This window comes from Convolutriloba macropyga, chromosome 10 (assembly GCF_964194025.1).
Source record: "Convolutriloba macropyga chromosome 10, txConMacr16.3, whole genome shotgun sequence".
In the NCBI taxonomy this organism is placed as follows: domain Eukaryota; kingdom Metazoa; phylum Xenacoelomorpha; order Acoela; family Convolutidae; genus Convolutriloba; species Convolutriloba macropyga.
The window spans coordinates 24,483,996-24,497,762 of NC_134477.1; the positions used below are offsets into that span (position 1 = coordinate 24,483,996).

Sequence of the window (13,767 nt, forward strand, 5' to 3'; positions counted from 1 at the left end):
AGGGGTGGTAATGGAAGAGTTCTGTGGCTTGAAACCCAAAATGTATTCAATACAAACGAAGGGTATGTGTAACATTATATTTTATTAAAACAAATTCCAGTTTTGAAACTAACCAAATTCATGGAAGCGTCTTTTTAATATAACAGGAACATTGAAACCTAGATTAGGAAAGCACATAGATTAAAATAGAAAATGGATTGATTGTAATGTTCTTTCAGACTGTCAGAAGAAAAGTGCAAAGGGAATAACACATGAGGGGCAAAAGCAACTAAAGCACGAGGTCTTCAAGAGAGTATTGGACAGCGGGGAAATTGTCCGCGTCAAAAATGTGACCATCAAATCAGAGAAACATGAGTTGATGACACTGGAACAAAACAGAGTTGCGCTTTCGGCCTACTGTGACAAGCGGTTTTACCTTGACCCAATAAACTCCCTACCATTTGGACATAAAAATATTAGAGAATTTGCATTTCACAATGTTATATTAAATGATTGGGATTGGGAGTCAGAAAACGAAAGCGACTTGGATTCAATTTCACAACCAACCCCGGAAAATGTGATATCTGAAAACAATAGTTTTTCTCCCCCCGATCCAGGATTCAATCAGCCCGATTATTCAGAAAGTGAGCTTGATCAAGATATTGTTGACTGGAATGAACCCTACGCAATTTCCCCGCCAGCCCTTGACAATTCTTTTCTAGAATTGGAAGCAGTTGAAAGCGAAGCAAGCAATAATAGTGATATGTCTGATTTATCTTCAAGTAATAGTCTTATAATAGAACCAACACCAAAACGCAGACGTCTAGTATTATACAATTCAAGCAGTGAAGATAACTGATAACTTACATTTAGTTGTAGTTGAAGTGCATGGATAAATTATAAAAAGCATTCATATAAACTAAATACAAATTAATGTAGAAATTGGAACTTTATTATAAAAAGAAGACAAATAAAAGGTTTCTCTAACGCCGTTTTATCGGGATTCCACGACGACTAAGAATAATTTCCATGGGGGAATGACTTTTAACATGGTTAGTCAAACCATTTTGCTGGGTAAAAACTTTGAAACAAATTTTACACCTTAAAACAGGGTTTTGGATAATTAGAGGGGGCGCAATAACTGCTGAATTTTCACACTGGTGGTATCGTGTGTCAATTAAACGCCAAATTTTCTGATTGCAGTTTGCACATTGATATCTAAAATTGTTGGGGTGTATTTCTTCAAAATGAGTAAAAAGATCTTTCGAACTTAAAAATTTGGAGCGACACAGAAAGCAGTCCAACAAGCAACGTTTTCGCCTTGGTGGCATTTGGAATTCGTATTCTGGTATTGGGTGTGTAGGTTCTGTATAACTGTGGGTAAAATGTTGAAATGGGCCCAGACCAAAACAAGATTAAAGTACCCTGGCGCAGACATATGACGAATTCACTTTCAAAGCGGTGGTAGTTAAAATGGCTTCAAGCCCAAAGCTGCAAACCAGTCACGCAAGTGGAGGGAAAATGGCTTCCCAAGATTAGTTTCATGCATGGCAGGGGAAATAAGGAGAAAGAATTTCAAAGTGTCCCACCCTGTAGTTTGCCCAGGAAGACACTTGTGTCCCCCCCGTAGTGTTCACGGGAAGACACTTATGCCCCCCCCGTAGTTTGCCCAGAAAGACACATCACTACTAATATCAAAATTGATTTTTGTATAAAAACATTTTTAAGTGCGATTTATTTTGATGTCATTTCGTAATTGAACATACTCCTGTCTCTCAGTGAGAGGCTACAGGGTCGAGTATCAATACCAATAAGCATTATAGATAGTAACTAAAACTTATGAGAACAAAGCTCGAGTACATCTAAAAAATGGGCTTAATGGGTTTATCCCGTTTCTATTTCTGACTTTGACTTTTTTTAATACTGACTCTCTTCATTTTGAATTGCTTTGCTGAGCAGCTGCTATTTAAAAGAACTTTGAGCAGAATGACAGAAGAGTGAAACTAGCCTAGAGAAGTCAAAAAGATTTCACGCAAAATTTCGAAAAAGTGGCAAAATGGGTAAAGCGAAAAAAGTTCGACGAAGTAAAAAAAAATAGGAGCGCTATAATAGCCGGCTGAGAAGATGAGGGCGGCTATTAAAAAGAAGAGATAGAAATTGACGAAAATTTTTTTCCTTAGTTTCAAAAAATGTTCTTATTTAGTGTGCAGTTTCAGTAAGATTCTAAACCTATATTTACTTCAGCTTCTAAACTAAAGGGTATTAGGCTTAATACTAATATCAGCTAGCAATTGCTCCAATGAACTTTGATAACCTAATTCAAAAAGACTTAATGACCGGACTTTATCAGTTCATCCCGTTTTTGATTTTGCTCTTTTGACATTGACCGTATTCACTATTCACTAGATTACGTAATTCAATGCTTGAACTTTAAAATTTAAAATACATTCAGTAGATAGAGTGAGTGAAGTAAGTCAGAAGTCAAATGTGAAAGTCGTGACTTACGTAAAACGAAAAAGTGATCAAAAGGTAAAGCAAGTTTTAAAAACAGCAGGACAAGACCTGACGTACAATTCCAATAATTTTCATTGACTTAACAAAAAACTAGACCTAGAACGGACTATGAGTGAATTGAGAAAACAATTTTTAAACAAAACAAATTAAAAAAAAACAGAAATCAATGACAGAAATCAATACCGCTAGCGAGAAAAAAAATAAACTAGCGAGAAAAGTAAATTTGATTCGAACAAAAAACTAGGCCTAGAAGGAACTGAGTGGATTAGGAAAACCATTTAGAAAACAACCCAATTCACGAAAAACAGTAAAAACCAGAGTGAAATTGCCGCATGTGAACAAACAACCACTAGCGAGAAAGCGAACTTTTGTTCAAACAGTTTTCTCACTCTGCTTAAAAATTAGAGTGAAAAAATTTAACGCCGCAAAATCACTTGCTTTTGCGCTCGATTTCCTATTTTGGCGTGACCAAAATCACAATTCTAATTTCACTTCTAAAATCATGAAAATGTGTGACCAGATCTTCAAAAAACATAGCCGGAAGAGTTCCGGAAACGACACGGAGGAAATTAACGCCCATTACTAAAATAAACCTATAAATCTTACTCTACTCAGTGGCCACAATAACTAACATAATGCTTCTCCTACTGAATAACACTAATCACCTGAAAACAAGAAAAATGAATGAAAACGTATCTGTCCAGAAAAGAAGATAAAGCATGTGATAAAAACTTCACATTGAATTGCAATTATTAAACAAGCATTTTTGGCAAAAACCCATCCGATGCGTTTTATTTTATTTAGTTGATCCACTGCTAATTGAGTGAAGAACCCTCCGCAAATTTTTCAAGTACAGAAAACGGAGGTAAGAGAAAGAAAATGAAGAAAACCAAAAATATTCTCTGTAAGCTTGCAACAAAATTTAGCAAAAAAATATGGATCAACTGCCATTATGCTGAATCCAAACCATAATTTTAAAAAACCTTTTATAACTGCTTCTGGTCAAGCGTCCAACAATCCAAAACATTGTCGATTTTTAAAAGTAAAATCGAAGAAAGAAAAAAGAAGTTAGAAATTTGTAATACCTGTCACTGAGAAGTGCACTAAATTAGTTTCAACAACACCTCTTGAAACGTTTCTATTAAAAACAAGCACAGTAAAAAAAAAGCAAAAAGCAAACGAAGATTTCAGCAAAAAAAGCAAAAAAAAAAACACGGAAATTCGCAGAAATCTTCATAAAAATTTCTCAAGTATCTTTAACAAAATGACTCAAAACTACTATCGAAACCATCTAAATGCAACAAAAACACTTAATTTTGACTATAGGCATCCACAAATGCTACAAAAAGTTGAAGAACACAAAGGGCATTTAAAAACAACTTGGAACGAATTCTTAATTTTTTATCACGGGAGCACATAGAGCCAAAAAAACTTTAATTGGAGCAAATAGTGTTAAAAAGTTTCCCAAACAATAGGCAAGCAAAATAGGCTAAGACACCTTTCTGAGATTAGAAAAAAACGTTAAATAGCATAAAAATTACGAAAAATAATTAAAAATTTCAGTTTATTGTCATTTTTCCTAACGAGAAAAACCGTTTAAAACCCATGAAACTTTAATCAATTGGTATCTAAAAAATGCATAGCTAATGTGCGTCTATTGAAAGCCCATACAAAGCAGCATAACGAAACAAAAAGCAAGAATTTTGCCTAAAGTTCAGCAAAATAACTGAAAACCTGCAAAATGGTATAAAATTCATATTAATGATCAGAAACCTACAAACCACTATCAAAACAACCCTAAAAACAATAAAATATCATTATCAAACTTCTAAACCAAAAAAAGAAAAACGGTTTTAAAAAGCCGCACGTGAACACAAAATTTCGCTCGCTTACAGAATTTTTTTTTACACCCCAATTTCTCGCTGTCTCGAAAACAGCGGAATGAACAAAAACCACTCTCTTTTCGTCCCCTCTTCAATTTTGTTCAGGGCTAAAACCACTCCAAAATGCGTTTCATTTCCTGCTTCTAAATTCACTCCAACTAAAGTGATTTAAAAAGGACTTCACCAATACTCCTCCTCGAGTCGTAAAAAAAGACAGCGCCCCAATACAAATCAAATTCATTGAATTGGAAGAGAGCGCTTAAATAATAGACGTTTGAGAGAATGACGGCGGCTATTACTAAACCTATTGCTAAAAAACAAGTCCAGGACACAAATTGCCACAAAAAAACAACTAAAATTTGCATTTATAAGTCTACTATATGCTTACAATCGTTAAAACTTTTACCAAACCTATACTTTCAATCTATACTCAATCTATTCTCAAGTATTTGGGTTTTTACCAAACCCCAATTACTTGAACAAAAATGAACAAAAACCACTCGATTATCTCTCTGGCCTCCATTCTTATTCAACAAAAAGTCAATTTTTGCCCAAGCGTCATTGGCGTCCTGTCTCAGAACAACTGGAGTATTAAAAAAAGTAGATCACCATAACTCATCTTCGAGTCGAAAAGAGGCAACACGCCGATACAATACAAATTCTTTATATTGTAAAAAAGGAAAGCTCCTCAATATTAGCAGTTGAGAGGCTGAATGCGGCTAAAAATGCAAAACTGCTTGAAAAAAACCGCACGTGAACAAAAATTTTTACTCCCCCGCAGAATCTTTCACATCAATTTCTCGCTATCGAAAACAGCAGTATTCGATCGTAAAAGAAAGACAGCGCCTAAACACAATTCAAATTCTTTGAATTGTAAAATTTTGAAAACCCGAGAAGGCTGATAGCTCGGTATCGCAGCTATTAATAAAAACACAGTGAAGTCTCTATGAATCAATAACACAGCCAGCTAAAGTTTCTTCATATTCCTGCTCTAATTTTAATGTGTCCCATTTGCAATCGTAACAAAAGTGTATCAATTTAATTTAAAAATGAAATACCTTGTATTTTTCAACTTCCTCGAGCGCTCTATTGAGTCTGACTTCTGTTACAGACTTCCCAGTGCCGCCTTTGTTTGATTCTTTCTTCATCTAAAATTATCATTCAAAATGAACAAATGTCAAATACCAGAACGGCAAACATTTAAGGCAAAATAGGTTTTACTAAATTAATGTATTGCCACTGTTTTAAGTATATACTAGCAGGCCCGCAAAGCCATAAGAAAATCATTTGCACAAAAAGAATTTCAGGTTTCTGTTTCGCACCGACTCGGGCTCGAACCCATGCCCCTCGCTTAACCGTAAATCTCACCACTTACGCTAGCTGTGCGTATTGCACTTGTCCTTTGCTCTTTCTACAGTAGATTTCTGGACAAGGGCGTTTGTGACCCGCTTCTTTTTGCTATACCGCAAGCTTAATTGGCGCAAAAAATGTGGATATTAAGAGCTGAAATATGATGGCAAAGCGCGTCTCAAAACGCATTTATGCGCTAGGTTGCATGACCGCTTAAAACCGCAAGGACCGCTTAAAATGTTACGATAGGTGCAATGTTAACCATTGTGCTCAATTGCGACTGATATTTAATATAACAGAGCAAGATGAGACTATATGACTTAAACTTCTTAAAACTTAGTTTAATAGCAATTTTATGGAAAATGGTAATAGAACCGCAAATCAACAGCTAGAAACTCAACCTGTGGGTATCCTATGGAGGACAGAGAAACCTGTTTGCCTTTTCTAATTCAGTCTGTTTGAAGCTCTTGGTATACCCTGTTTTGGCCTCCCGTTTTTTGGGGAGGACTATATGCTCAATTGGTTTTCCTGATCTTTAAATTTGAGAAGAGAAAAATGGAGAAGCGAACAAAGGGAATGAGAGAAACGAAAAGAAGGAAAGAGATGAGAAAAAGGGAATGAAGGAAAGAGAAGACAGACAGACAGACACACACACACACACAGAGAGAGAGAGAGAGAGAGAGAGAGAGAGAGAGAGAGAGGAAGAAACAGAAAGAAAAAGAGAGAAAAAGAGAGAAAGAGACAACCAAAAAACCAAAGAAAGAACGAAAGAAAGAAAGAAAAGAGAGAGAGAAAAGAAAGAAAGAAAGAGACGAATAAAAGCGAGAGAAGTAAGACAGAAAAGAAAAAGAGAAGATAGAGGGGGAGATAGGTAAAGACAAAAAAGGAGAGGAGAGAAGGAAATAAAGAAAAAAGAAAAGTGTGAAAAATTATTGTTCCAAACCTTGTTTGAGGTCAACAATACTAACGGGAAAAAGCCATTGGTTTATACAAAACACTATCGTTCAAAATATTGAAATTGAAAAAAAAAACACAAATGGACAAGAGACTGAAAAAAAGAATGACTACAAGAAAATACAATTACCAGTTTCCGTCCCTCAAACACACACACAGGAAAAACCAACTCGCTATGCAAAAATTGCTCTCAAACGCCAGGCGCTATGGTGTTAATTGGAAATTTTCATGCCTACAAAAGAGAACGTACCCGACATGGGTATGAACCCTCGAACCTCAAAATAGCAGTTCTCCATTATACCAACTGCGCTATAAACACTACTAAAAACATTTTCTCAAAATTGCTTTTAAAGTGAATAAACATTTTCCAGCTTGCAAGAATTGAGATCAAGCAAAAATCAAACAGTAAAGAGTGAAAAATTTAATTGAAAGCTATGAGTGTTCTAGAATAGCGCTGAATCTGTAAAGCTGAAACTTTAAAGACGCACATTTACAATTATATTTCAGACTTCGTTCGGGAGCATTTAAAAATTACCTAGTACCCAGGACAGTGTAGCCTCCCTTAGGGTGAGCATACTTTCAAGTCCTCATAGACTCGTATTAACTGCACCTGAATAACAGTTTTTGTACCAGGTCCGGTTCTCACCAATCTACTTTGAGCCTTTTAGGTCATTGACCTCTCGATATGTTCGCTGAATCATGCTGCTTAACGCGGCCACCCTTAAACATGCGCTTCGAGAGGCGCCTTAAGCCACACGTTTAAAAAATAGGGTTACCATTTTCTCCCCCAAATACAGGAATAAACAGACTCGCGTCGACAGAATTCCTCTCAAACTTCATGTCTACAAAATGGAAGGTATTCAACATGGGTTCGAGCCCTTGCCCATCAGAATAGCAGTCCTCCATCTTACCAACTGCGCTATAACCACTACAAACAACCCTTTTTCACAATCTCTTATATCAATAAAAAAATTTCAGATAGAGATTTTGAGATCACGCTAAAACCAAACTGTAAAGCGTCAAAAACTTAGTTGAAAGCTAAAAATGTTCTAGAATGGCACATAGTCTGTAAATACTAAACTTTGCCGGCAGATTGCCGGAAAATAGCCGGCAGACTGCCGGAAAATAACCGCCTTTGACGCGCTTGAAGCACAGCGGGATTGAAACACAAAAATAAAACAAGAATTAAAATACACAAATTTTATCAATTTCTTTTTAGTGTCAAAAAGTGTTCTAATTCGGCGTGCAGTTTGGGCTGGATTCTAAAACTATACTTACTTCAGCTTCTAAATTGAAAGCTAATAAGCTTATTACCATTGCCGGCTAGCAAACAACTAATGAACTTTTATTATCTAATTCTCAATGACTTAATGACAGGGCTTTATCGGTTTATCCCTATCTTTTGATTTGGCTCTTTTGACCGTGACTGTATTCACTATCTTGCGCAATTCATTGAGGGAATGGATTTGATAATCATTCAGTTGAATCAGTGAGTGAGGTAAGTCAGAAGCAAAGTCTTTTAATTTCGCTCTTTTTACCTGGATCGTATTCACTACATAAGCGTAATTCAATTAGTGAAAGAATTTAAAAATCAATCAGTGGAAGTAGTGGGTGAGGTAAATCAGGTGTCAAACGTGAAAGACGTGAATTGAGTAAAACGGAAAATGTGATCAAAAGGTAAAGCGAATTAGAAAAAAAGGAGAGCACCTAAATAATAGCCGTTTGAAGGGCTAACGGCGGCTACTAATAAAACTGTTAAATTGAATTGAAATCTTTGAATATAAAGCAAATAGGCCTAATAAGACAGCCAGAGAGATCTATCAATAAGAAGAATATAAGTGACAGAACATGAATATTATTGAAATGGTAAAACGCAAAAATCACTAACATTTTTTGATAAGTGTAAAAGTTGTGAAATATTACATAACAAAAAATCATTCGAAGTTTAAACACGACTCATACTAAAGCCAATGAGCGCTGTCAAAAATGAATCAGCTTGACCAAGAAACTGTAAAAAATTGAAAAATCCAAAAAATCGATATTTTTCGAAAACAAGTAGTTTAGAACTGTCGTTAAAACTGTCCCCCTATGACGATAGCCCCCCCTCCCCCCGTGACGATACGTGAGGTACAATTTTTGGAGTTGAAAATGTTTTTCTCTCAAATTAGCCGGAGGGACAAAAACTTGTGAACTTATGAAAATGTTGTCACGTTTGTGCTGCGGCAAAAACTTTTTGTCAATTCCCGCTTTGTCACGGGGTGGGACGTTACAATCCGTGAGTACATTTCTTCGTGTTAGAATTTTTTCTCTCAATTTTGCCGGAGGAACAAAAAACAAAATTTTTGCCAATTTCGCCCATTCACGCTTTGTCACGGGGTGGACACGTGACCAAAACTCATTACCCCCTCCCCCCCCCCCCCCGTGACAGCGTGAGCTTGGGCTTACTGCTCTAGTAGCCCCCTTCTATGGATTGAGCACTCATGTCGTCGAGCACTAAGACCCTCGTTTTGCTCAGTGTTATTTCTAACATACTTAATGCCTCCGGACTTGACCCCTTATACCGCTTCGTACAAAAAAAACTGAAACGGCGGAACAATATTTTAGAACACATTGCCAAGAGGGGTCATTCAAAAAAATGCTTAAAACGCACACAATATAATGTTCAGGATACCTGGTCTAACTCCTTTTTGAGCACACAGAGCTGAGTCTCAGCCGACTCTGCTTTCCTCTTCCATTCATCCAATGCACGTTTGACTTTCTCCGACTGGTTCTGCTGATTTTGAGAAGATTTCTGCAGCTTTGTTTTCTCCTCCTCCGTTTCCTGTAGCAAGAATTCATTATTGCGGAATGATAGATACTTGAATAGTAAAACCTTTGGGATTTTTTCCGTTCGTGCATCCCTTGCTTAGTGGGTGCATATTATTTGCCCCCCAGACGCATGGGCCATATTTTTACATAATGATTTACTATTTAATGGCACGTTTTCTGTAACTGGGAGTGTATAACGTACTGGGGGTGCAAACGGAAAAGATCCAAAATTTGTATAAGTATGAAACAAATTTGTCATACTTGTGAAACACATCTTTCGGGAATCATTTGCTAATCCTGCCTCGCAAAAAATAACGTTTTTAGAAGTAATATCAACGTAGTTCTTCATGAACTGTTTCTTGTCTCATATTTTATATCTAAGTGTTTTTCTCTATTACTTCACTTAAAATCGCTTCTTGGGAGTTTCTCGTGTACCTTTCCAGCCACTAATGATGAGTATGTTTACTACAAAAACCATTCTTTTTCTCCAGACGATCGTTTCAAACATACCCGGCAGATTGCCGGAAAAAGACGCCGTTGATCCCCATAACCAATATTGGGATTGAATCCCCATAACCAAGATTGGGATTGAAAGAGAAAAAAACTAATGAAAAAAATGATTTTTGTACAAAAAAATTTTAAAGTGCGAACTATTTTTATGTCATTTTAGAGCTGAACATACTACTGTTTCGTATTGAGACGACACAGGGGCTAGTATCAAAGCCAATAAGCAATAGAGATGGTAACTAAGAACAAAGTTCGAGCAACAGGCATCTAAACATTGGGCTTTAAGAGTTTATCCCGTTTCTATTTCTGATTTCGTTCTTACTGACTCTCTTCATTTTGAATTGCTTTGCTGAGCAACTGCTGTCTAAAAACACTTAGCAGAATGAGAGAAGAGTGAAACTATATTAGAGAAGTCAATAAGAGTTCATGCAAAATGTTGATCAAGCTGTGAACAACCTAAGGGCAAAGCGAAAAAAAATTTGTTTTACGAAATAAAAAACATAATAGGACAAGTCCTGACGTACAATTCAAAGATTTTTCATTGACTAAACAAAAACTAGACCTACAACATACTATGATTGAATTAGAAAAACTATTCTAAAACCATTCTAAATAAACAGATCAAAAAAATATTTGAAAAAAAAGGAAACACCGTTTTTTCACTCTATTATAAAATTAGAGCAAAAAATTTCACGCCGCAAAACCACTCGCTTTATTGCTCCACTTCCTGTTTCGGCGTGACCAAAATCACTACTCCAATTTGACTTCAAAAATCAAGAAAATATGTGAAAAGATCTAAAAAAAAAAGACAGCGCCCCAATACAATTCAAGTTCTTTGAATTGTAACAAAAATTCTTTGAATTGTAAAAATAGGAGCGCTATAATAGCAGGCTGAGAAGCTGATGGCGGCTATTAATAAAGCATAGAGCATATGCTTATTACGATCAACCTTGAGTTTCTGTTGTAACTTGAAATTCTCCTGATCTTTCTTGTTCATCTCTCGAGACAAACGATCCAGCTCTTCCTGAAGGACACGCAGCTTGGCCTTAAGGAATCTGTTCACAGCTGCCGACCCCAATTCGTTAGCCACTCCTATATCGTCATTTTCACCTTCAATTGTTGCAAGTGACTGGGGGTTATTTTCACTCTCCTAGAAAAGGTGAACTTTATAACTGCCGCATAATGATTTAAATGATCTTCATTTTCCTTTGACGAAATAAAGCTGCTGTTAAATTTGTTCAATGACAAGATTCCTAAAATAAATGTAGATAACATTAAAAAAATTGGTATCGCAGCTTTGCTTAATACAAAAACTTGTTTAAGAAGACATTAAATGGAACTTAATTTTTGCTTTTAAATTGATGAAAATTGCTGTTAACTTTCCAAGATAAGCTTTCCACGTAGAAGCTGGCCATTGATTAGATGATTGATTTTGAGCATTAATTGTTAATGCCAGGAAAACGGTTCTTGCCTTCTCAATTCTGGCTATAGTAGTTTGCAGTGTCTCGGCAGCTGCTGCGCTTGGTGTGGCCACAAAATCTGCTCTCGATTTATTGGGAGGTTTGTTTCCACTTCTCAGTCCCGAGGATGGTTTGCGGCTTTGAGCAGAGGGGGGCTTCGTTGAAGAGGCACTTTTGGCGCCCATTCGTACCTGAGTTGATAAATGGCTCATTCTATTTTCAACCTTCAAAAATTCCTCTAATACTTCCGAAGTTCTTTTCTTTTTATTAACTAAAAAAAAAAAAACACTGAATTTCCAAATGAGTATAAATAGGTCAAGGAGCCTAAACATAACACAAATGGCAGCGTAAAGATATAACATAAGTAATAAATAACAGGTAAAAGATTTTCTTCTCCAGGTAGAAGAAACAAATTATACAAACTCAAAAATGAAGCGTTATTTAAATTTAAAAGCTTTCCAAGAAACATTGCCGACAATGTTTCCCATTGGGTCCTTCTGAAATTGTTGGAAAAAGTAGTTCTTGAAGACTTTTTTAACCCGCCTGTTTGATTCATTCCCTTTTAAGTATTTTTCAAGACAATTATTAATTGATAAGCCTTTTCGGATAATACTTTTGTCCAACCATGATGTTTTTGACCTCTCTTCAAGAAAAATAGTTTTCGTCCTTGAATGTCTGTAGAACTTATAGGTTGGCAAGCAAAGTCCTGTTATTCTTCGGAAGGCAGGCTTCTTAAATGTCAAGAGTTGATTGACATACATTGCTGTTCTGTATTCAAGTAGTTGTTTAATTGGCAGTATATAGTTATCTAGTTTGATACTAAGTGATGAACTGTTAAATCGTTGAACATAACAAGCTTTAACTGCCCAATTGAGTTGCTTTTCTAAGGTTGTCAGAAGATTTTTTGAAATTGACGAAAGCAAAACAGCTGAGTACTGGAGATGACTAATAACAAGAGAATTCAGTAGGATTTTGCGCAAATGGTATGGTACTACGTTTCTCAGGACGTAAAGTGTTTTTATTCCTTGTGCCATCTTGCTGAGTATTTGTTTAACTTGTTGTTGGTACATCAATTTTTTGTCCAAAATTACTCCGAGATATTTCACATTCTCAACTTCTTTTATTATATGGTTGTCAACTTTAATAGACTCTGCTGCGGAAGAAGTGCCAAAGACAATGAACTCAGTTTTTTCTGAATTCAGTTTTAAAGAATGGTATGAAAAATAGTCAACAAGCGAAGAAATTGATTTCTCTAAATGCAGCTTGCAATCAGTAATTTTTTTGCCGAAAGTATAAACAACTGCATCATCAGCGTATTGGATTAAACTGCAGTTGATGAAATTTGGTAGATCATTTACATATAGGTTGAATAGGAGTGGTCCTAAAACTGTGCCTTGTGGAACTCCTTGCCTAACCTCCAGCCAGTCAGATTCAGCTTCTGGTATCACTACTCTTTGATGTCGGTTAGTGAGGTAACTCTTAATGAAAAGGTTAGCCGAAGAAGAGAAACCAAGGTGTTTAAGTTTTTCTAGTAAAACTGAGTGGTCGATTGAATCAAAAGCTTTTGGCAAATCTAAAAACGCCGCAGTGACCACTTTTTTTTTCATCAAGTTTCTGTCTTACAGTTTCTGTCAGATATACAAGAGCATCAATTGTTGAAAATTTTTTCCTGAATCCAAACTGTGTTTTGGATAGGAGGTTGTATTTTGATAGGTGTTCCTCTATTTGATCTTTGATTAAAATCTCAAGAACTTTTGACAAAGCAGGCGTTATAGAAATAGGCCTATAATTCAGCGGGTTTTCAGTGTCTCCTTTTTTGTGGATAGGTGTAATATTTTCCAATTTCAGTAGAGAAGGAAATTTGTTTTACTTATCATTACATCAACAACAATAATTATTTACATTTATCCAGATTGCTCTCAAACAACGAAGTTGGGATCTTAGTAAACCCAGGGAGTAAAATCCAACCCCTCTAAGCGAATTGATTTTAATAGTTTAAATTTGGGAGTTATAAAAATCAACTATCATTTACCCGAGAAAAAAACATGTGAATTTTTGATACAAAATTTTTGCAAGCGATATGCCTTACGGATACGCGCGTTATACAGATCACACTAACTGTTGGGTAAAAAAAAACTCCCACAAAGGAATTAATTTTAACCCCATTCATTAGAAAGGAATTCAGAACACTTACTGCAAAGTCGCTCCAACGTTTTAAAACTATATAGAAGCTATGTTCGTGGAACAACTATTAAAAGATCGATTTCAAAAAATTATAAAACATCCCATGATACGTAAGATATTAAGCTTAT

General features: G+C 35.9%; 1 protein-coding gene across 2 annotated transcripts in view; it reads right to left on the reverse strand.

Annotated features, from left to right (window-relative positions):
• LOC142348831 (testis-expressed protein 9-like) overlaps positions 1-13,767 on the reverse strand; it is a 49,957-nt gene that overhangs the window by 25,596 nt on the left and 10,594 nt on the right. For both annotated transcript variants that reach the window (XM_075400362.1, XM_075400361.1), the window contains 4 exons: positions 11,467-11,646; positions 10,945-11,145; positions 9,352-9,501; positions 5,435-5,524 (listed from right to left, as the gene is read on the reverse strand). In XM_075400362.1, coding sequence (XP_075256477.1) covers positions 5,435-5,524; positions 9,352-9,501; positions 10,945-11,145; positions 11,467-11,646 — 621 coding nt within the window. The remainder of the gene's footprint in view (positions 1-5,434; positions 5,525-9,351; positions 9,502-10,944; positions 11,146-11,466; positions 11,647-13,767) is intronic.